The following is a 23,265-nucleotide window of genomic DNA, read 5'->3' as shown; positions in this document are numbered from 1 at the left end:
CGAATTAATTCGGTTCTGTATGCATAATTGTATAACTGATCCACTTCAGGGGGTAATGAATTCGCCATTTTCAGTACAGATGCACACTTACGTCTGACCTCCTGCGGGAATATAAAAGTAGGGAGCACGGAGGACACTTGATGAGGATTGTGAATAGGTGGCGCTGGGACTGTGGATAGGTGGAATGTGGATCGGCCGAGGGGCGTACCAGGTACGCCACGCATTTGCGGTTAACACATTATTTGGGTGGCACAGTGGTTAATGCATTGCCTTAGTAAACAGGAGATCCCTTATTCAAATCCTAGTCTGACACATTTTCATTCACTGCCGCCGATTCCTGAAGCAGCTGACATCAATAGTCCCTTCCCTTTCATTTCTCCTCTCTCCAACTTCAATTTACATAACACATTTATTTGTTGGATTACTGCTATAAATGATTTAAAAATAAAAAAAAATGTGTTCAGTTTTACATTTATTATGATTCACATAACAATTAATTTGGAGAAATTTAATTTAATGTGATTTTTTTTCAGAACCCAGAAGAAATACATGAAGGAGTTACCATTAGGACAGAATAGATTCAACCACGTGGGTACAATTATTTTCAACACCCTGTCAATAGAATGTTGATCATATTGTAGATATTGAGGTATACTTTAAGACTTTAGATCGGGAAACTCCTTCCACCTCACTTAGAAGTGTTCTCACAGAAGCTCTTAATGTAATAAATTATTTCGTAAATGCGAATAGCAGTGTAATACTATAGTGTCTCGTTATGTTAAGTCATTTCATAAAACGTATGTTTTCGGGTGCTTTCTGCATCTCAGAGAATCCTCACTACTTGGGTCGTGTAATACAACGTAAGTAATGTAGGCCTTTAATGTAAAAGACACCTACAGGTTACTTCAGTTAGTCATTCACTTCTGCGTTTAAAATTTGTGATTTCTCTTCGAGTTCTTTAATCCTTAGAGAATATCATTCAGTATTGGTAATATATTTCAATTCTGATAATGACAGCATAATCTTATAATTGTACCTAAATATCTTAAAATAGGATTTGTGAAATAAGTTTCTATTTAATTTAAATTACTTTTATTGGGACATGAAAATCTAAATGCCAACTATACATAGTACATTTACTTAACGAAAGAGTGAAGGCGGGAAATGATATTTTCATGAAATTGAATAAAGCAGATCTCAAATTTTGCTACGAGACTGGCTATCCGTTGTCATCATCGTATTACAAACTAACATTTCGCTTATACACGTCACCAACATTCCGATCCATTATTTGTAATTTATATTCCTTTCACTTAATGCTTGGAGCTGCTTTACTGCCGAAGTATTCTTATCCGAACCGTTTTAGATGGTGCTATACTGAAAACCCTGTCATTTGCCTAGGATTATTAGTTTAAATTGTCACGCCACTTGTTTGCCTTTTGTGTTTTGTTACGCGTTTGTTTCCCAAAGATATCTCTGGTTTACGAGGAACCTGTTGGAGATGTGTAAATGTCACATCTGTGGTGTAGTCTGCTATTTAGTTATAATTTGATAATAGAAAACTCTGTTCTACGAATTAATGTGGATCAGCCATAGATCTGAAAAGGAAAAAAGGTGTGCGTAATGATACTCTAATTATTGTCATGAATTTACATTTTCGCATGGTGACTCGTTAAATCTGCCGCTATAATCTCCGCAGATGTGTTGTCAATTGCAATGTGTGGAACTGTTAGAAGATTCCATTTAGTAAGACGGATGAAATATGGAATCTAACATTATTTCAGATTTGATTTTCTTAGAATATAAAATATTTAATACCTTATGTTACTTGTAAATTGTTGTGTACAGTGCAGTCAGTTATTGCTTACCCGTACAATTTCAATAACTTTTCCTCAGATATTTATTTGTGTACTTACTCCATTCCGTCGAGCTTATAAGGAAAAACTCTCTCCTATTTAGTATGTGTCAAGTTAGATGTTGATCAGAACAGTTAAATAAATATTGTCTACTGTTCTCTATTCATTCCACATTTGAAAAAGAAGGGGAAAAAAGTTTCATGGTGTATACAATGATTTATGTCACACGACCTGCTGCATTTTATTATTTTAGAAACTTGTTCTTTTAGGACTGTAGAGAAGTGGATATACTGATGTGTGTTTTGGTGGCAGTTTTTTAATTGGATAGTTGCACTGATAATATCCTGTATATGCGCGTCTTAGAAATTATTGAACAGAAGACATGATGGAATATGTATTCATATTGATGATATTGCTCGTATGTCCTTCATGTTGTATGGTTGTAATAAATAAATGTTATTTGGATTTACTTGTGTACACTAACTCGTTAACTTTTTACAAGCAGTGGCCCATGTGGAACCTGCCATTGAAATATTGAAGATTTTCTTTTTTGCTGCTTTAGCTGCACAATTTTTTTGAGTCTTAAACCACCTTAAATATAAAAAGATTATCAGCTGCTTCTGTATCATTAATTTTTACAATCTTCTTCTTGATACAACAAACTGAATTAGAATAGATTGCTACTCACCATGTAAAGGAGGCATTGTGCAGCATGCAGGTACATTTAAAGGTAGATTGCTGAAATGTATCAGGTGGAGAGGAGGAAAGAACTATGTAGTTGAGATGTGCCACAAATATGAACCTGGAGTGGAGCAGGGAAGGGAATAGGGAGAGGTAGAGAACAGGGAGTAGTAAAGGGTATGATGTTACGGAAGTGCAGGATATGTTGCAGGGAGAATTCGCATTTGCACCGTTCGGAAAAGCTCATGTTGACGGGAATAATCTAAATGGCACAGGCTGTAGAGTATTCATTGAAGTCAAGCTTGTCATATTGCATATCATGCTCAACAACGATGTAGTCCAGCTGTCTCTTTACCACTGTTTGGTAGATGCTGTTTGTGCAGACGGACAGCTTTTAGTGGTGATGCTCACATAGAATGCTGCAGCTAATTTGGCTGACAACATTGCTGCTTTCACAGGTGGACCTGTCTTTGATGGTGTGGGGAAAGGCTGTAACAGAACTGGATTAGGTGCTAGTGGGAGTATGTATGGACAGGTCTGCGTTTTGGTTTTTAGCAGAAATGTAAGCTATGGTCTACGGGACTGGGAGCAGGGGTGGAATGGTTATTGATAAGAACATTCTAAACTCTGGAGAACATGATTCGTTTGTTCCAGTCCTGGGTGTTATGGAGTCAAGAGGAGGATGCTCCTTTTTGGTCGGTCAGTGGGTATGGTAGTGACTGGGAAGACAAAGTTTGGGAGATCTGTTTCTGGACAATCGGGGGAGTGTAATTTCAGTCAGTGAAATTTTGGTCAGCGGAGGCATTAGTGAGATGCTCAGAATATTTGGAGGGGGACTGCTTGTCACTACAGATGCGATGGCTATGATAAGCTTGGCTGTATGGAAGGGAAGGTTTGATGTGGACAGAGGTACTGATGTACGGGCAGGCGAGGTGAATGGGGGAGAATGTTTAGAGGTTCTGGAGGAATGTGGGTAGGCTATCTTAATCCTCCATCCAGATTGTGGCGATATCATCAGGGAATCAGTCTGAGGTTAGGCATTTGGGATTTTCGGGTGGCTAGGAAGAATTTCTGTAGATTACCCATGGATAGGTCATCAGAAGATGGTGTGATGGGGGTGCCTGTGGTTGTGATGTGGATTTGTCTGTAAGTGATGCCTTCACATAGAAGTCATTGTGGGTGAGTATATAGTTGGTTATGATCACCATGAAGAAGGTTGTTGTTCTGAAATCATTTGGATGCTGAGGTACATAGTGTTCAATGGCAGTAAGGCCATGGGCTTTGGAAATGTTGGTGGAGAGTAAGGTGGCATTGACAGTGATGGGCACGGGATCAGATGGTAAAACGACAGGAACTTTGGAGAGACAGTGGAGGAAGTGTGTAGTCTCTTTTATACAGGAGGGTGGGTTACATTTAACAGGCTGAAGGTGTTGGTACACAAGGGCAGAGATTTTATCTAAGAGGCTGCAGTCAGTATATGGAAACAGGTAGATGTCTTTGGGGAGGGGGGAGATGAGCAGAGAAATCTGGGAGAGAGGTTCTAGGATGGACATAGGGATTTGAGGAGGGACTGGAGATCATGTTGTAGGGGTCACTGTAGCAAGGCTCATAGGTGGTTGTCTGACATCTGGTGGAAGCCTTCAGCATGGTAATCCATGCAGCTGATAATAACAGTGATGGAGCCTATTTGCAGGTAGTCAAAAACGTTTTTTAGCTAATGGATTGCATTTATTTTTGCATATATGAGGTTGGTTTTTCTGTTGAGGGATATGAGGAATGATGTGCGGCATGGTTTAAGGGCAGAAAAGTCTGAAAAGTTATGAGGGGATGATTTAGGATAGATTATAGTTAGGTGGAGGACTAAATTGAGTAAAGCAGGTTTCAGTATTGTTTTCAATTTGAATCTGATTTGTAGGGTTGGCAGCAAAAATGTGTTTCCTGTGTAGGGACCAGGAGGAGAGAACGCCCTTAAGAAGTCCAGCATGCTTAAATTTGGGGGTGGGGTGAAATGTGAGGTCTTTTGAATGGTGGCTTTTGTGGTACTGAGGCTTTCAGAGTGCATGTTTTAATATGTTGATCGTACATAGTTTCTTATTATTAGCAATTTTCTGTCATGTTAATTCCTTCTATATGTTGACATATATCTGCATTTAGGTAATTAGTATATCACCCTCAAAACAATGACTTTTCAGGTAGTCATTAATGTGTTTGCCATGTTTTTCATGCTAGCCTCAAAACAATGGTGATTTAGATAGATTCATTAATGCATATGCTGTGTTCTTCATACCAGTTTGTGGATTTGTAAATTTTGTTTAGGAAATAGTTTTACAGGTGGAGTGTCCTTGTTTGGCTCCACTTTTAGTTGAATGCCCTGCTATGCTGATGAACTCTAATGGGAATCAATATTGTTTCTCCAGGACCATTTATACAAATTTTATTGAAGCCACTGCAAAAGTTTTTCAAAATGCAGGAATCCTATGCAAAGTAGTAGTTGATAATACATGTTCCATTCTTGAATATTTTTCACAACTCATAAATAATCTATTGTGTTCTATCTACTTCTAAAATCATTTTATTCCTTATATCCACCATTTTCCTGTGAAATTGGTGATAAACAGAGTATGCGGGGGGAGGGGGGGGACCACTGAAATAATCAAGTTGGAATAGCTTAATGAATAGCATTTAAATTTAAAGTCCATTGGGAGCAGAGTAAAAGGTGTGGGGCCTGAGGTGGAGATGAGTGACAAGTTCTATTGCAGATTGATGTCAGGAGGATTGCGAGATCAAATGATGAATGTAGAGAATTATACCTGGGGGGTGGGGGTTACCTGAATAGTCAACTGTGCCTGCAGTCACACTTTGGTAGTGTCCGTTCTCAGGTCCACATAAAAGGCTGTGCTTGATGGGTAATACATGCATATGATGAAAGTAGAATGAAAAATGCAGTGTTGGTATGTAGGGCAAGTGTTGCACCTGAGGTGATGTTACTAGGAGTTGGGGTAACCATGGTGTAAGAATGGGCTGTTAAATTTCATAGACTTGGTGACGGGTAGACTATCAGTAGGGAAGGGGGGAGGGGGCAGTCAAGCCTTTTGAAAGTGATGATCCTTATTTCAGGACACAGTGCAATTTCACCTGCAAAGCAAAAGTGTTAGAGATATAGTTAAATCCTTCTTCTTCATACCAGTTTAGATGTAGTCAAAGCTCTGTCAAAGGACATGGTTAAGTTCTTAAAATCTGGGGGTGCTATTGGATATTAGATGTTGGAGGGGAATGGGGGAGATGCTCTTTTGCGGCTGGTTTCAGGGAGTGTTTTGAGAATTAGAGGCGTGTGGCTATGGCAGGGGAATACTTATGTGAAAGGGGTACTCAAATGAAAGAGACATGTGGAAAAATAAATTATGCTAACTACTCATTATTTGAAAAGCAATTGCCATAACAGTTAATATTTTTATCCCACTGTGAGACAAGATGGTAACTATCTTCATGGAAAAATATTTACAGTTGCCTGCAGAACCATGATTGTCTTAGTTTGAAGCATATCGACAGCAATGGATGTCTTTCTTCATGGCTCCAAAACTGGAAATAACATGGGTGAGATGAGGACTGTATCAAGGATGTGTAAGAGGGAACCATTACACATCCTCCCTGCAGTCCTGATCTCTACACATGTGGCTTCCACATTTTTGGACATTTGTGGTCGACAATTTGCTTCAGACAAATGGATGCACGTCTAGGTATAGTCAAGATTCTGTAGCAACTGTAAACATTTTTCCAGGAAGGTGTTGCACAATGGACTGAATGTATTAATAATTAAGGTGATTACTTTTGAAATAATGAAGAGTTTACTTACTTTTTCCATTTGTCTCATTTTCATTTGACTGACTGTATACCAGCAGCTCGAAAAGTTATGTATATGGAGTAAGTTTGGAGGATACCGCCTGCATCTGGAGGCCTTAGTGGAATTGCTCAGTCTTTGACAGCATTAATACCTTCTTGTAAAATGACGTGTTTTGAGAAGGAAGATCTCATCCTCAGAATCTTAAAGTATTAAAAGTTAACAGATGTTAGATGCCGAACTGAATGGCCTCTGTATTACTTTAAAACTGGTCTCTTCATGCCCAACTGGCTCCATCAAATCCATCTGCATGTGTCTTTCTATGAAAAGACAGGTAATTAAATTTTATGGAGCTTACATAGAAAGTGTGGGTGGATTTGACTGAGTTGGTGGGGCATGAAAAAGGTTTTTAATGTGAGGGAAAAAAAGTGAAGTGAATGAAAAGTTAGTGTTGGTTGTCTGGGTTCAAGCACAGTCTCTTTTTAAAAAAAAAAATTCTGGAAGCATAATTGCAACTATGTTCCAAGTAGTTGTCTGCCTCTATAGCTGAGTAACTGACTGGTCAGCATGGCTGGATGGCATGCGAGGGTCCTGGGTTGAATTCCCAGCTGGGTCAGAGATTTTCTCAGCTCAGGGGATGGGTGTTGTGTTTTTATCGTTAACATGCAAGTCACTTAAGTGGCATCAAATAGAGATGCTTGAACCAGAGAGCCAAATTTCCCAAAAGGGGACTTTCGGCCAAAATATACAGTACAAGCACTTTTTTTCCAAGCACTGTTCAAGGGTGTGCCAAAAAATAATGCCTCGGAACATTTTAAGTGAAAAAACTTACTTTTTTTAAATAAAACAAATGTTATTAACATTCTTATTTTTATTCTTCATATCCATGTATTTATTTCTCAACTTGTTCACCTTGGTGATGAACACATTTTTTCCAACAAGAGACCAGTTTGTTGGTACTGTCACTGTAGAATGTTTGACTTTGTTGACCGAGCCACGTCAACTGTGCTTCACCATTTTTTAACTTTCAAAATAGAGTTCTCAAAGTCGTTGTCTTACATTTCGGAAGCAGATGAAAATCAGATGGAGCCAAGTTGGGACTATATGGAGGGTGATTGATGACAGTGGTACCTAGGTATCATATTGTTGTAGATATCACAGTTCTCATGTTTGGCTTGGGATTGTCATACCAAAGGAGATGGCGCTCCATGTGGAGGCATACACTTTGAATTTGAAACTCGATTACAACAAGTTGTTTCTCATACAGTGACATGTAAGGAGAAGTTGTTTGGTTGATTTGGGGGATGAGACCAAACAAAACAACGAGGTCATCAGTCCCATAGGATTAGAGAAGTATGAGGAAAGAAAGTGGCCATGCCCTTTCTAAGGAACCGTATCGCCATTTGCCTGAAGCGATTTAGGGAAATCATGGAAAACCTAAATCAGGATGGCTGGACGTGGGTTTGAACTGTTGTCTCCTCGAATGCGAGTTCTGTGTGCTAACCGCTGTGCCACCTTGCTTGGTAAGGAGAAGTCAAATGAAACCAGTACCCACCACAATGGGATCATGTAATGGTTCCATTTACAAGTAATCACCACATTCTTTAAGACATTTACTCCACTGGGAATCGAGACAATCAGTTCCTGTTGTATAATGCGACCAGATACTGGTGGATACGTAACCACACATACTCTGACTGAAACCATTGTCCATCCCTGTTTTTGTTGAGATTACCAAAGATGTGAACAACACTTTGTGAAAGTTACCAGCCATATTGAGAGTGTTGCAGTATTTTCCAACCAAATTGCTGAAATGTAGCCTTCACTCAATCGGCATTTGTGGCCAAGTGTTATTGTGCAGTAGGGTGATTCCATCTGGCAGCATTCCTGGGAATTTTGCTTTGACACACTGCAGGTTGTGCAAAGTGTCTTCACAGCACTGTGCATTGATTGTGGTGTCATGCTCGAGGAACCTGGTGAACAGAGGACCCCCACAGTCAAAGTTAGCAGAACTTGTGTGAACAGCATTGGATTTATTTGTTGGAGGAGATGTGGGATATTTCCACTGGTTGACTTTGCCATTTGCTCTTAGGCTGCAAGAATGCTGTCAAACAGAATTGTTCTGTTGCACAATAATACCTGCCACCTGCTTTCAATTGGATGAGGATAACAGTTCAACTATTTGGTTGGGAAACACTGCAACATTCTCTGCACAGCCTGGGTCTTTCACCATGTGATCTTTATATCTTTGGCAACCTGAAGAGAGGCATGCATAGACATTGGTCTCAGTCTGATGTGAATGTGTGTGTGTGTGTGTGTGTGTGTGTGTGTGTGTGTGTGTGTGTGTGTGTGTGTGTGTGTGTGTGTAACTGTGGATCCGTTAGTGGCCGACTCCATCCTATGAAACAGAAATTGATAATTTTGTCTGCCAGCGGAATAAGTATCATAATATATGTGATTATTACTTTGAAATGGAACTATTCCATGGTCTCATTGTGGTGGGTGTTTGATTTTCATTTGACTCCTCATTGCATACCATCACGTTACACACTACAATTTGGAGCCCTCTAGTGGCCAAGGGCTGCAAATATTAGACATGAAGAATAAATGCTAGAATGTAAATGTTTGTTTTATATAAAAGTTCAGACACATTACTTTTCAGCATACCATTGTACAGTCCATATATTTGCAGGACAGCTCATCTGTCAAAAAACATGGAGAATTTTGAAGCTGTGAGTAATATAAAAGTTTTTAATTGCTGGTTTAAAGATTTTACAGAATGCTCTTTCACGGCCAGTGTTTGCTTCCTTGGCAATCTTTGTTTTACAGCCTTTAGGTTGTGCTCCAAGGCATATTTCTGAGTTCAGTGGTTCATCTCTTAACAGAAGTATCATCAGAAGCTGTGAGGACTCTGATAGCAGTTTGCTTATGAAAGTTTTAAACTGCTAGTTGAATCTTTGTTGACCGTGACTATGTATCTAGCACTGGGACACAAAACGTTAGGCAAAGAAATGTGTGTTAGACACTGCCTAATTCTCTTAAAACAGAAGTTACCAAAGTTAGTTCTCTGTTCTCCATGTTAGTTTACCATGCACAGTGCTTTACCAACCAAGAGTCTCCAAGAGAAGCATGCTGCTTTCACATTTGTGTGGTGGATATTATACAGGGTGTTCACAATGAGACTCCAACATTTGAACTCATAAAGTCTGAGAGGAAACAAAATTTGACAAACAAATACAGGGAAATCATACAGCAGCTCATCAAGTTTTTGTACACAGGTGGACAGTTCAGTGCACTTGAACATGGGCACCACAGGTAGCCGCAAAGAGTATCAAGTCTATAATCAATTTTGTGCCATGTGAGGCGGAGCATCTGTTCCGTGACAGAGTTGATGACAATTCTTATGCACTGTTCAAGTCTTGTGGGTCCTTAACCGGTGTAGCATATACCCGGTCTTTCACATAGCCTCATAAGAAAAAATCGATGGAGGTTATGTCATGTGAATGTGGCAGCCAAATAATCGGACCTCTACGGCCAATCCATAGCTGTGGGAATGTCTCATTTAAAAATTTTCGGACATAAAGGTTCCAATGGGGTGGTGCACTGTCCTGTTGAAACATCACATTTGGCTGCAGGTTTGTTATCTGTGGCACGGCAAATTGTTCCAACATGTCCAGGTAGATGGCTCCATCCACAGTCGGCTCCTGAAAGAAAAATGGCCCAACAATGCGATTTATCATCAAACCACACAACACATTAACTTTCGGCTGTCGTGCGTGTGTTGCCTAGGTGCATGTGAATTTTTGGACCCCCAGATGCACACATTGTGATGATTGACGGCCCCCTATATATTAAAAACAAAGATTCCAAGACTTACCAAGCAGGAAAGCGCCGGCAGACAGGCACATGAACAACACACACACACACACACACACACACACACACACACACACACACAGAATTACTAGCTTTCGCAACCGATGGTTGCTTCTTCAGGAAGGAGAGGGAAAGACGAAAGGATGTGTGTGTGTGTGTGTGTGTGCGTGTGTGCGTGTGTGCGTGTGTACACCTGTCCATTTTTTCCCCTAAGGGAAGTCTTTCCGCTCCCGGGATTGGAATGACTCCTTACCCTCTCCCTTAAAACCCACATCCTTTCGTCTTTCCCTCTCCTTCCTGAAGAAGCAACCATCGGTTGCGAAAGCTAGTAATTCTGTGTGTGTGTTTGTGTGTTTTGTTCATGTGCCTGTCTGCCGGCGCTTTCCCGCTTGGTAAGTCTTGGAATCTTTGTTTTTAATATATTTTTCCCATGTGGAAGTTTCTTTCTGTATGTATGGATGGATGTGTGTGTGTGTGTGTGTGTGTGTGTGTGTGTGTGTGTGTGTGTGTGTGCGTGCGCGCGCGCGAGTATATACCTATCCTTTTTTCCCCGTAAGGTAAGTCTTTCCGCTCCCGGAATTGGAATGACTCCTTACCCTCTCCCTTAAAACTCACATCCTTTCATCTTTCCTTTTCCTTCCCTCTTTCCTGACGAAGCAGCTGCCGGTTGCGAAAGCTAGTAATTCTGTGTGTGTGTTTGTGTGTTTTATTCATTGTGCCTGTCTACCGGCGCTTTCCTGTTTGGTAAGTCTTGGAATCTTTGTTTTTAATATATTTTTCCCATGTGGAAGTTTCTGTCTATTTTATATAAAACAGTGTGATGGTGAGCGTGAGCAGTTTTTTTAAATGATATCATTCTCTTGTGTGTGTGTGTGTGTGTGTGTGTGTGTGTGTGTGTGTGTGTGTGTGTGTGTGTTTTCTGTACCTATTTATTGCGAACTAATATTTAATCTAAACATGTTGCAGGGAATAAATTTTCAAAGGATGGCTACTTCTGACAGTGAAGCATTTGAAAGTGCTGATGAGGATTTTGATTTTGATATTGACTCTCGTGTGTCTGCTGCATCACATAAGAAAACTGCCAGAGACAATTGTGAAGTTTTGAACAGCCTGAAGGCTGGTGGGGATGGTCTTGTTGCTAAGGAAATAGAAAAATCTGAGAGATCACAGGTCATTGAAGATAATAAAAAATTGGAGGACAGTTTGAAGTCTCTAGAAATTAGTGAAACTTTAGTTCAGGTGAAAGATGACTCCAAAGGTTTTAGTGTTGGCAATAAAAGTGATAGCAGTGATAGTGATGGAGGTGGTGATAGTGTAAGAACGCTGAAAGGTGACAGTAAACCAAAACAAGATCCTGTGACAGCAGTGCCAATTGAAAATGAGATCCTTGAAACAAATACACCATCAAAGGACAGTTCTGTGCCCTCAGAAGTTAACACAAGTGATGCTCAGATCAAAACTGATGCAGATAGTGTTAGAAGCAACAGCAGTTCTAGAAAATATGAAAAGAAAAAAACGCAAACAAGAGAGACAAAACCAAAAAGTTCAATAAAAAAGTTAGGAACAAAAATCACATCAAAGCCTGCGACACCTATCTGTGACAGTGGAACTAGTAGTGACTCTGTTTCCTGCAGTAATCAGTACAAGGAAAGCGTACAGAGTGATAGCCTGACAAGCACAAGAGAATCAGAAAAATTATTAGAACCAATAAGTACAGATCCGGACACCACAGTTTCAACAGGAAGGCAATCTGAAAAAAATGAAGAGAAAATTAACTCTGTCCTGGAGAAACTTACAGAAACATCTCATGCAAAGGTATGGCATCAGTGTTTTATTTGTTTGCTGCATTGTTGAATTTAATGAGCAGAGTTTTGTCTGTCAGTATGAAAGTTCGTAAGTTGTAGTAAATTGTACTTATATGGATTTGTCCACTGAAGAAATATACACATTGAAAGAAGCCTAATTATATTAATTATGAGAAAGTACGTAAAGTATAGTCTCATTTCATAGGTATACCAGTTAGAGATATTGGGATTAACTTTACTTTTGTTAGGAAGCTATAGTAATTTCTGCTGTTAGTATCATAGTTGTAGGAGGTGAATTCAGTGGTGTTTCACCTTTCAAAATCTGATTACTAGTTTTGGAGCAATTGTAGTATTTAGAGCTGAAGATTATTTTTTGAACATGAAACTGATTGCTGTCTTATACAAAGTTCATGAATTCATACCCACGTAATGAAAACTGTAATGTCGGATAAGAAAAAGCAGTGTTTCATAGCCGCAGTACTGGTATAAAAGAGGCTCAGAGAAAATTTAGCTTTCATTCCGTCTGTTGTTCACATGCCTTCTTTGCTGATTAGTTTGAAAAAATAAATGTCTTACACAAACAAAGAGAAACTAGGTAAGCTACTTCTTTATGGAGAATATGGACAAAACATGAATTGTACACACAAAGATACCGAGACAGAGGTTGTCAAACAAAATGACATTTCTTACCAAAGTGCAACTGACTCTCCCAGAGGAGGTATCAGTTGAAATAAGTTGTATGTAGTTGCAGCACAATGGGTGCTGGTTCACTGTTTGCTTCTGACTAGGATTGTGTTCACCCCACTCTTTCCCATCCGCTGAATAAGATGTGAAGGCATTATCAATTGGCTTCTACATTTGCTTGATTTGATGCAATTGGACTTTTTTCTGTTGTGTAAACTCAAAGATGAACTCTATAAACAAGTTCTGATGACCCAGGAGGATTGAAAACATGTTATTGGTGCAGAATGTGCAGTAATATCTAAGGAATCTCACCAGTCTGTCCTGAAGTCCTTGCACTGGTGACTGCAGTGGATAGTGTGAATTTTAAACACTTGATGACATAAATGTATTTTAAGTAAGTGTTTGACCACATTCATTTGTGATTTCCTCTGTGTTACTTTTGTTGGAAGTTAGTAAGTGCTCTCTCTCTCAAATATGGGATGTAAGAAGTGTGAGTACTCACATGCCATCAGTTATGCTGCTTCAAGACAAATGCACAGTTTCTAACTGTAATACTTGACTTACTGTGTTAATCTTTTAATATAAGGTTATACCTCTTAATTTCTGGATGATGACAGCATTTTAATTTTCCGAATGTAGTCAATAATTATGCAAAATACTGATCAAATTATTGTTGGCTGCGGAAGCTGTTAGATAGGTAGCTTGCTATTGGTACCAGGTTCTGATATAGTCATCTAGTAATATAGATTTACTTTATTTACTTTAGTCAGGCCAGAAGTGACTATGCCTGGAACTACTACATGGTGTTCCATGGAGGAATAAAAATGAGAGAACTCAAAGTAAGAAGGCAAATGGAATTAAATTTATCTTACCATTATTTGCTTCAGCTCCAACAAAAACATATTCAGGTACTCAACTCTTCAGTATGAATGTGAGAAATGCTAAGATGAAAAAAAAAATATTTGTGTTTGCAGAAAAACATGTCAGATCAGAAGCATTTATTTATTTATCACCCTTATTATCACATTCATGATATTGGACTTTTCAAAGTACAGAACAGTATAAAATATTACATATTTACATCATGTACAAAATCTTATGATTGTTATCAACACATCTTATATATAACAAAAACATTATTCTGCTTACATACATACATACATACATATAGAAGAAAAGCTTGTGAAATCCCTTAGTTGATTTACTAAAACTATTAAATACCAGTACGTTAGTTAACTAGGCATAGTAACATGCAGCACAAAACCTAGCTGCATAATTACTTACATACATACATGGATGAAAGAAGTTTGGTTTTATTTGGGAATGGTTGAGAGTTACGAATTTTTGTCTGGTGTGTTGTGAAGTAGACCTACAGATTTGAGCAAAATTCCAGGTATTTGTTAATGCTGTAGAAGCTGTTGTTTATTAGTAGATTTTTAGTTCTTTTTTTTATGCTATCTGGCAATGCACTGTACAGAACTTCTGGTTTAAAAACAGCACTGTCCTGATATATTGATTTTCTGTGCAAATCCCTATGATAGTCATCCCTTTTCCTTGTTTGATAATGGTGGATCTCACTATTCAACGTTGAAACTTGATGGTTTTTAATGAAGCATATGATTTCAAGTATAAACATAGAGGGTAAAGTCATGATTTTTAATTCCTTAAAGATACCTCTACATTATGTTCTTTAAGCAACATCACTTATTAATCTTAAAGCATTCTTTTGGACCTTAAAAGACTGCTTTGTAAAAGGGATATTTTCCCAGAACACTATTCCATACTTCAGTAGACTATGCATGTATACGTAATAAGCACTTAAAACTGTTTCGGTATTGCAGCAATCTTTAAGCACTCTTAATATGTAACAGTACTTGCTTAATTTTTTCTTAAGCATTTCTACATGTTTTTTCCATCTTAGATGCTCATCCACCCATAATCCTATAAATTTTATGTGATTCTTTTGCTGAATTTGGCTATTCGATAATGTGAACTTTACATTGGTCCTAGTTTTGTTCCTTATATGGTTAAAGTTCATCCACAAAGTTTTCTTGTCATTGAAAACTAGTCATCTTTAAACCATTTTTCTGCCACTTCTGCTGTTTTGTCAATTTTTTACAGCATCTCATAATCATTCTTCCCTTTTATAATGAAGCTGTTGACAACTGTTGAGGTAGGTCATTAATAAAAATTAATGTTCCCAATACCAAGCCCTGGGGCACCACATAATTAACCTTTTAATATTCAGAATGGTACATATTTCCATCCTGAGAAATTTGTACTCTTTGTTAACTATCAGTTAAATATAACTTAACCACATGTAGGAAATACCACGCACACCATAATTATACAGTTTTAACAGCAGTAGATTTTGACTTATAAGATCAAATGCTTTGGAAAGATCCAAAAACAACCCACAGATCAGTTCCTTGTCCTCAACAGCTTTGTAAACAATTTTTAGGAAACTGAAGAGAGCTGTCTGTGTAGATTAAACATTCTGTGCATTTACAAGAATTTTCTGTTTGTTTAGGAAGTCTAGCAACCTGTCATACATTATTGTTTCAACTATTTTTGAAAATACAGATAATAATGATAGAGGTCTGAAATTTTTAATGTCAAACTTGTCACCACTTTTATAAACTGCTATTATTGTTGTCTGCTTAAGTTTACTTGAAAAAACATCAGTTTCAAAGGAGTCATTGATTATGTCCACAAGTTGAGAAAGAACATTATCGATACTGTATTTAGTAATTTTGTCAGGGATACCATCAAATCCACAGGCCATTTTACTCTTTAGTTTGCTGATAGCCGTTTGTACTTCTTGGATGTTACGGGCTGTAGGTACATTGTCCTTTGATTTATTGGAGTTTTCACCTTTGTCTTTGGATTATATTTAGTGGTGGTCAGGTTTTGGGCTACATTAACATAATGAACATTAAATATATTAGCTATTAAAAAATTGGGTCATCAACAATTTCATTTTTGTGTTTTATGGTGATTTTATTACTTGCTCTTTCATGTTTGCCTTTATGATTATAAATTTCAATTTGTTGTTACCCTTTTTGATATATGAATCATTGTGCTTTCTTTCTGCAGCAACTTCCCTGTGTTTTTTCCTATAACACTTAACATATGGTTTCAAGATAGTGTTTTGCTTTGCACACTTATATAACATTCTAAGACTTTCTGATGACACTTTGATTTCACTTTTTATCCATGAATTTGATTTTTTTTGTTTATTTTCCTTCTTTTCAGAGGGAATGAAATACCATCGCAGTATTTATAATTTGACAAGAACTTGTTGAATTTTATATCTACAGATCTATTGCTTTCCATGTCTCAGTTTACATTTTTTAACATTTAAGACCTTAATGTTGTCATCATTAATTAATCTTCTCTCAATATATCTCCTGTTGTCACTTTTCTCATGAGCATAACCTGCAGATCTCAACAGTATGAAAATCGCTTTGTATGCCTAGATTGTAAGGAAAAAGATACCTTGCCCTTACACAAAGCTCCTCTGATAAAAGTTGTTAAGCTTTTAAATGGTCTTCTTCTCATCTGCTATAAACTTCACAACTAAATGTGCCATGAGAAAAACTTTTAATCAAGAATAGTAGTAAACGTTGCTGAGAACCCATTTTGTGCCTTTTCAGTTATAAGTCGTTTAGTATGTTTGATTCATCAGCATTTTGTTATTTTCTCACCACTGGCCAGGTCTACTTAGAACACAGCATTTCTATGCTGTTCGCAACACATCTCTGATGCTACTTTATTAAGCCTTGGTCTCTTGCTTTCCACCTTCATCTCGCACATTTTTCAAAGCATCTTTTTCTCAACAATTCTCTTCATGCACTCTTGCTGTGTCGTCTTTTTCCCCAGTCATACATTGCAGGGATTGCTCATACACTATCCTCTAACACTTTCATTTCTCATCTTTTCCATTTTTGTTACCTCTGCCTGACTTCTCAAAAAATACATTCAATTCTTTACTTACTTTTTGCCTTGCCTTCATGACTAAAGTTTCAGTAGTGCATACCAGAATTAGCATATAATACATCAAAAGAGAAATGCACTCAGTAAAACAATAAAACTGAGGCAGAACCGCTTCCCATCACTTACGTTCAGTAAGCAAAGATTTTAGTATTAACAATAAAGACACACACACACACACACACACACACACACACACACACACACACACACACAATATCGTAGCTTTCAAAACTATTTGCTTCTTCCTTGGGAAGGAAGGAGGAATACACTGCAGAGGGTTAAAAAAGGAGCTAGTTACTTGATCCCAGGATGGAGAGGGACTTACCTGTTGTTGTGACCATGAGGCAAGACCACATAATAAAGATCACCAAATGACAAAACGTAATTGAATATATAAAAAATATACTCACTAAATAGTGATGGGAAAACATACATATCAAGGTATTTAAAATTTGCAAGCTTTCAGAGACAGTGGCTCCTTCTTGTGGCACAAGGGTTGAAGGGGAAGGAGGAGTATTTATGAGGTTTAGGAAATGTGGAGAGTTCAGAGAAGCCACCCTGAATCCCAGGTCACGGGAGACTTACTGGGTGGGATCAGAAGTAAAGAGAGATTGTTGGGGACTGCCCCGGATGATATTTGGAAACCTAAGATCTTAAAGGTGAATAATATGCTAGACAGAGATTAGAGTCAAAACATTGTGCAGAAGTTAATAAGAGCAGAAAGCTAAGTGCCTTGTATGTGACAGAAGGAGGGGGGAGGGATAGATAAGTCAGGAAATGAAAGATATAGAAAAGTAAAAGGAAATGAGGAAAGGGATAGTTACTGTGAAGAAATTCTGAGAGTGAAGAAATTAATGAAAATTAAGGCCAGGTGGGTAACAAGAACCAATGTCATATTGTAACACCAGCTCCTACCTGCGGAGTTCTGAGAAATTGGTGTCTGGGGGAAGAATCCATGTGGCTTGTGTGGTGAAACAGGCATCGAGGTCACAACTATCATAGTGTATAGCAAGCTCTGCAACCAAATATTGCCTTAATGCACGTTCTGCCTCTGCCCAGTAATCCTAATCCTGTGCTCACCACTCATTCTCCTTTTCGAACTTTCCCAGTCTATCACTCTTTCGTCCCCAAGGAAGCAGCTAATATTTCAAACAGCTAGGATATGCTTTATTGTAGTATATGCGGTAGTGTAATACAACATAAGGTAAATTAACAAAAGTTGAGTTGGCACTGCCTAAACATTTTACAAGCACCTATTAGAAGATTCAAAAGTTTTCATTTTCTTCTTTAAGCTTAATGCATTTCCCTCTGAAAAGAGAAGAAACTAAAATAAAATTCTTTAACTTTTATTCAGGATGATTCAAAAGGTTCTGCACAAACTGAATGAATTGTTAGAGGAGCCAAAATATAACTCTTTTGGAACTGGAACTTACTGTCTTAGAACTAATCATGAGCCACTGGAAGCTTTGGAGTGTGAAGAACAACAAGGAAACTCTGTGCACATGCACCTTAAGCTCAGTAAAGATAATTTACTATTTACTCATTAATGGTGTATATTATAGAAGGCAATCAAAATGGTGACTCCCACAGTCTGTATAAACATAACATCTCTGTAAAAAAATTCTGGCACTCTCTACCAAGTACATCAGGCATTGTACGAGAGTGCCAGAACTTTCTACAAAGATATTGCACCTGTATTGAATGTGGTGGTTGCCATTTTGGACACAGTCTCTAATGTAGACCATTCTTAAGTAAATGTTACATTATTTTTGTTGAGCTTATGGTGCTAGTGCATTGTTTTTTTATTGTTCTTAACACTCCAAAGCTTTCACTGGCTCAGAATTACTTCAAAGACCATAAGTTTGTATTCCAAAGCAGTTGTATTTCAACGTCCCTCTCATCTACTACTATTTGTGCAGAAACTTTTTAATCATCCTGTACAATCTCTGTAGGAAGCCAGGACCTGCTCATTCTCCCAGCTCTTTGCCTTCGATGGGTACCTGTATTCTTTTTCATAAAAACTGTTCCGTCCAATAGCTCGTAATGTTCATGTCTCTATTTAGTTTTTCTTTCATTCTATTTATTCATTATAAAAGTCATATCTTGATTCAGAGGCTTCATGTGCAGCCGTGATGCATTCACAGAGATAGCCAACAGAGTGCAAAAATTCAAGCAGCCTGTGTAAAACACTAACAATGAAAAGAGAGAAAAATCTTGATAAAAGCTTGTTCTGCACTTCTTTCTTCTTTTGAGTGATAATTGCCCAGAAGTAAATTGTGTCAGGTTTTTACATACAATTCAGACATTTCAGTTAATATTATTTACAGGAAGGCAGTGGATGGGGAGGATGGGGAAACTGGGGTGTTTCTTCTCTCTTGTCAACTGCTACAGAAAGTGTCTCAACTCTGACCAGTCAAGTCACTCATGGATTCAGCAGTGTTCTTGAAACAGGAATTGGAATTCCAGACCCAGAAGAGCTAGCCCGTCTCGATGCAGAACGTGAGCGGAAGAGTCAAAACAAATGTAGCAGTGCAACTCATGTGTCTGAGGAACCTGAAACAGAAAGTGCACAGTCAGGTGAGTATATATGTATTGTTACAAATAACTTGTGTAGATTAATAAGAAAAATTAATGATAGTAATGAGCTTTGGGAAAATTGTGAAAGAGAATCTGAGTGTTTGAGACCAGCATTTTCTGTTTGAGACCCGGATTTATCGGAGGTTGCAGAAAATTAGGTGGACTTTTAAGAAATAAGGATCTTCTCTGCAGGATCTACAAGAAAATGAATATTTATTGAAAACACCAGAAGTAGGGACACACATTAAGAACGTTCCTTCATATCCATGACTCAGTATCCAGTATGGATGTGACTCACAGCTTGAGCATTTTCCTTCCTTCAATAACAGTTGGAACTGGGATGGACTACAAAGTGCAAAATCACCCTGCTGCAAGAACAGTGCCATCATTCCTTTGCAGAAGCCATGACATGTTTACATGTGCATTCTTGACTGCAGTCTTGTACTCATGCGTAGCACAAATGTGCTATAATACAAGAAAATGGGGTACAGAAATTTTACATTCAGATTTATGTGCAGTTGCTTGTGGTTGTCAACAATAAATAAGACAGAAATCTTGTTATCTGTGGTGATGTTTTGTGTGAGACGAAAGTAACGAAACTGCGCAGTGTTACATTTGTGGTCAAACATCGTGTTCCAAAAGAGTGGTAGTAAACTGAGAATACAACTGGACTGAAGGCATCCAACAAAATGTTTATCAATTCACGGACAAAGCACTGTAGTAATGTGAACTATTTCACTGGTTTCCATATATATTACTATCTATTTGGAACCTGTTCAATTATTTAACAGGTTACCTGATTGGAAGATGAGCATTGGATCATACTACTTGTAACTGATGGTTTAATCTGGCCTTGGGCGAACTCTGGTGACCTGTGGGCCTGATTTGTATTTTGTAAATTATTTTGTTTATTCGTGCCTTATTGTAAAAGTAATGTGTTGTTGTTATAACAGATGTCACAGCTTTCATATGATGTATCATAAGTAAATTGATTCAGTGGTTCAGTTGGTATTAATTTTATAAACTACTATAATTAAAACATTTATAACTTTTGAAGTACACAGTTTAAAATTATAATGAGCTCATCTCATCATTGTCATTTTTATGGTGTGTCATGTTTTTGTAAGGCATGTTATGTATTTTTTGTGGGAGTAGCATGATTCATTCTCTTTTCAAGTCACTGGTGCCTCCATATTTCCACTGCGTCCAGCAAGAGAACGGCTTTGCTCACCCTTGTTATGGATTTTCCCCACTCAGCTGTCTCCATCAGTCATTTTCTGCATGTCTGGGCTGCATGCTTGGCTTCTCCACCCATCTAGTTGACCCACTTTAGCTGGCCAAGTGTGCCTTTAAATATATCCACTGTCCCTCACGTTCCAAGCCAGAACTCTGTTTAGCCTTCATCCGGTCATCTACATCATGACCATACATTAAACACACAAATTTATGGATGTTCACCATGGTTTCTTTTTTCATAACCAAGAATTCAATTACAACATGCTGCTTGTAATGAGTGTCTTTCGCACTTTGTTTTGTGTATATAAAAGCGTCTCCACACCATCCAACGAACTTTACAGATGACATGATGTTCGTGAATAAAAACGGTGACATAAGCACGGAGTAAATATGCTGCAGACAGCAAAAATAATGCTCAAAAACATTATGTAACTTGCAATAAATAAGATTAAAAAAGCCCACTGATGATGGTGATATTTGTCGCCGAAACTAGTATGGGAAAATAAAGAAATTAAACATATAACAAGGTGTTTTGCATCAAGGCGGACTCAACTTCTGATATTGTTGTTTTTCTATGCAAACACGGACCAAATGGAAGAGTTCCAAGATAAAATTATTGTTTATAGACAAAATCTGAAAAACAGCCATCAAATTAGTTGTATGTAGGAATATTTATGCATTTTTTTAAAAAAATATCCCCTGTCTTACACACTGTTTCTTCATTTCTCAGTTCCAGAGGAAAAATCGACAGAAAGTCAATCACAAGATGGTGCAGGATTGTTTGGCTTCAGCCGTGTCTTTTCTGGTGTGTCCACAATAACAAAGCTTGTGGAGTCCACAGGAAGCAAAGTAATTACTGGTGGTCTTGACACATTGGAAACTATAGGAAAAAAGACAATGGAAGTGTTACAAGAGGGTGATCCCGGTCTGAGAAAAAAGAGAGAGATTTTCTCAGAGAAAATTATCCTCTCACAGGTAAGTTTATTACTTACTTCTTAGATTTCTGTATACTTATTTCTAATAACCAGTGCTAAAAGATGTATTCAGCACAGTTCATAATCTCCAAAGTCATTACCTTAATGTAGTAACATGTTTTACAATCTCTGATGTGCTCTAAAAGCACTGTTGAAACAGAAGTAAGCACTGTAAGAGCACTGTTAAAACAGAAGTAAGCAGTAAATTTGGGGCCGGCCGTGGTGGTCTGGCGGTTCTAGGCGCGCAGTCCGGAACCATGCGACTGCTACGGTCGCAGGTTCGAATCCTGCCTCGGGCATGGATGTGTGTGATGTCCTTAGGTTAGTTAGGTTTAAGTAGTTCTAAGTTTCTAGGGGACTGATGACCACAGCAGTTGAAGTTCTAGGGGACTGATGACCACAGCAGTTGAGTCCCATAGTGCTCAGAGCCAAGTAAATTTGGGAAAATCAGACATTCACAGGGATATGATCACTAAGCATGTTCTTCATATCGTGTATGTATGTGTTTCAAGAATAAACCAGTAACCCCCACCCCAAGTTTTTGAAGAGTTGATCTTCCATGAATGAAAAAGCTTTAAACTTCTGATTACTTTACAAATAATTTTATCTGTTAAATGTTTGGCGTTCAGCTTGGAAGTGAGAAAAAGTTTAGAAACGGGTAAAACTATATTTAAAGTTGTTGGAAGTTGCTAGGTGCTCTCATTATCAAACACTGGATGTCTATTGCCCTGGTAATTTCTGCTCCACTTGAATTGAAAGCTAGTTTTCACACGACATTCCATATCGCGAACTATGTGCTGAACCATTGTATAATTTTGCTGATGCATTTACTGGTATATGTGGATTCCGTCTGCAAAATGTGTTGCAAATAGAGTTAGTACAAGTAATAAATTAAAATGTGATTCCTGAGAGCAGCAGTTTGATTACATGAACAGTGAAAATGTTGTATTGATACTTTACCCCTGTCGTCATTTTGTTGGGAAGTATGTGAAAAAAAATTGTAAAGGTTTGAAATTGTATGTAAAGTTTATTGCAAGTCACTGGGTGATTTCGTTCTCGAATAAAGGATGAATATACTCAGGATATTTGCAGGTGGTGAGGGACTCTGCCTCAAGACATACACACAGTTTCTATCTGTAATACTTATCTTATTGTGTTAAACCTTTAATGTAAGATTATACCTCTTAATAGGTAGGTTATGACAGCATTTTAAATTTGGTCAATAATTATGCAAAGTATTGAAAAGCAGATTTTTTTAAATCCCTGGAATCCACTAGCTGGGCAACCTCCAGTTGGTACTGTGAACCAGGATGGTTGTTTAGTAATATAAGTGCTTCTATCTTCAGGTTCTCACAATTGAGGTGTTCCATGGGACAGCTACTTAACTGAAATATATTCATAGGTTTGTTTGCATGTGTATCTTCCAAAGCAATTGTTAGAATCAATTATTATTGGTTTCTCCGTCTTAAGCCTAGTGTGATTAATTAAAGAAAATTTTACATCAGACATGTTTCACTCTTATTTACAAAGCATATTCTGTGGTCATTCTGCAAACTGGATACATATGTTTGTACATTTTTGATTATAAACAAAACTCTACAGCTTGGGCAGCTCAGAAATTCTGGTCTGATCTGCCAGAGTTGGCAGTCGTGTATGTAAGGTGTGCTTGCTTTGTGAATGAATGGCGCGTGGTTCTCTTTCTTTTTCTTGAAGGCTGTGGACGAAAGCTTATGTGTAGGTGT

At 38.0% G+C, this 23,265-nt stretch overlaps 1 protein-coding gene across 1 annotated transcript in view; it reads left to right on the top strand.

The window, feature by feature from the left end:
* Positions 1-1,440: 1,440 nt before the first annotated feature.
* The window catches only part of LOC126281590 (protein FAM114A2), a 66,243-nt gene continuing 44,418 nt past the window's right edge, over positions 1,441-23,265 (top strand). Inside the window, exons 1-4 of the mRNA XM_049980675.1 lie at positions 1,441-1,614; positions 11,218-12,066; positions 19,064-19,313; positions 21,280-21,524. Coding sequence (XP_049836632.1) covers positions 11,236-12,066; positions 19,064-19,313; positions 21,280-21,524 — 1,326 coding nt within the window. The 5' untranslated portion in view covers positions 1,441-1,614; positions 11,218-11,235. The remainder of the gene's footprint in view (positions 1,615-11,217; positions 12,067-19,063; positions 19,314-21,279; positions 21,525-23,265) is intronic.

This window comes from Schistocerca gregaria, chromosome 7 (assembly GCF_023897955.1).
Source record: "Schistocerca gregaria isolate iqSchGreg1 chromosome 7, iqSchGreg1.2, whole genome shotgun sequence".
Lineage (NCBI taxonomy): Eukaryota > Metazoa > Arthropoda > Insecta > Orthoptera > Acrididae > Schistocerca > Schistocerca gregaria.
The sequence above is the reverse complement of the archived record's forward strand: the minus strand, read 5'-3'. Positions and strand labels throughout refer to the sequence as shown.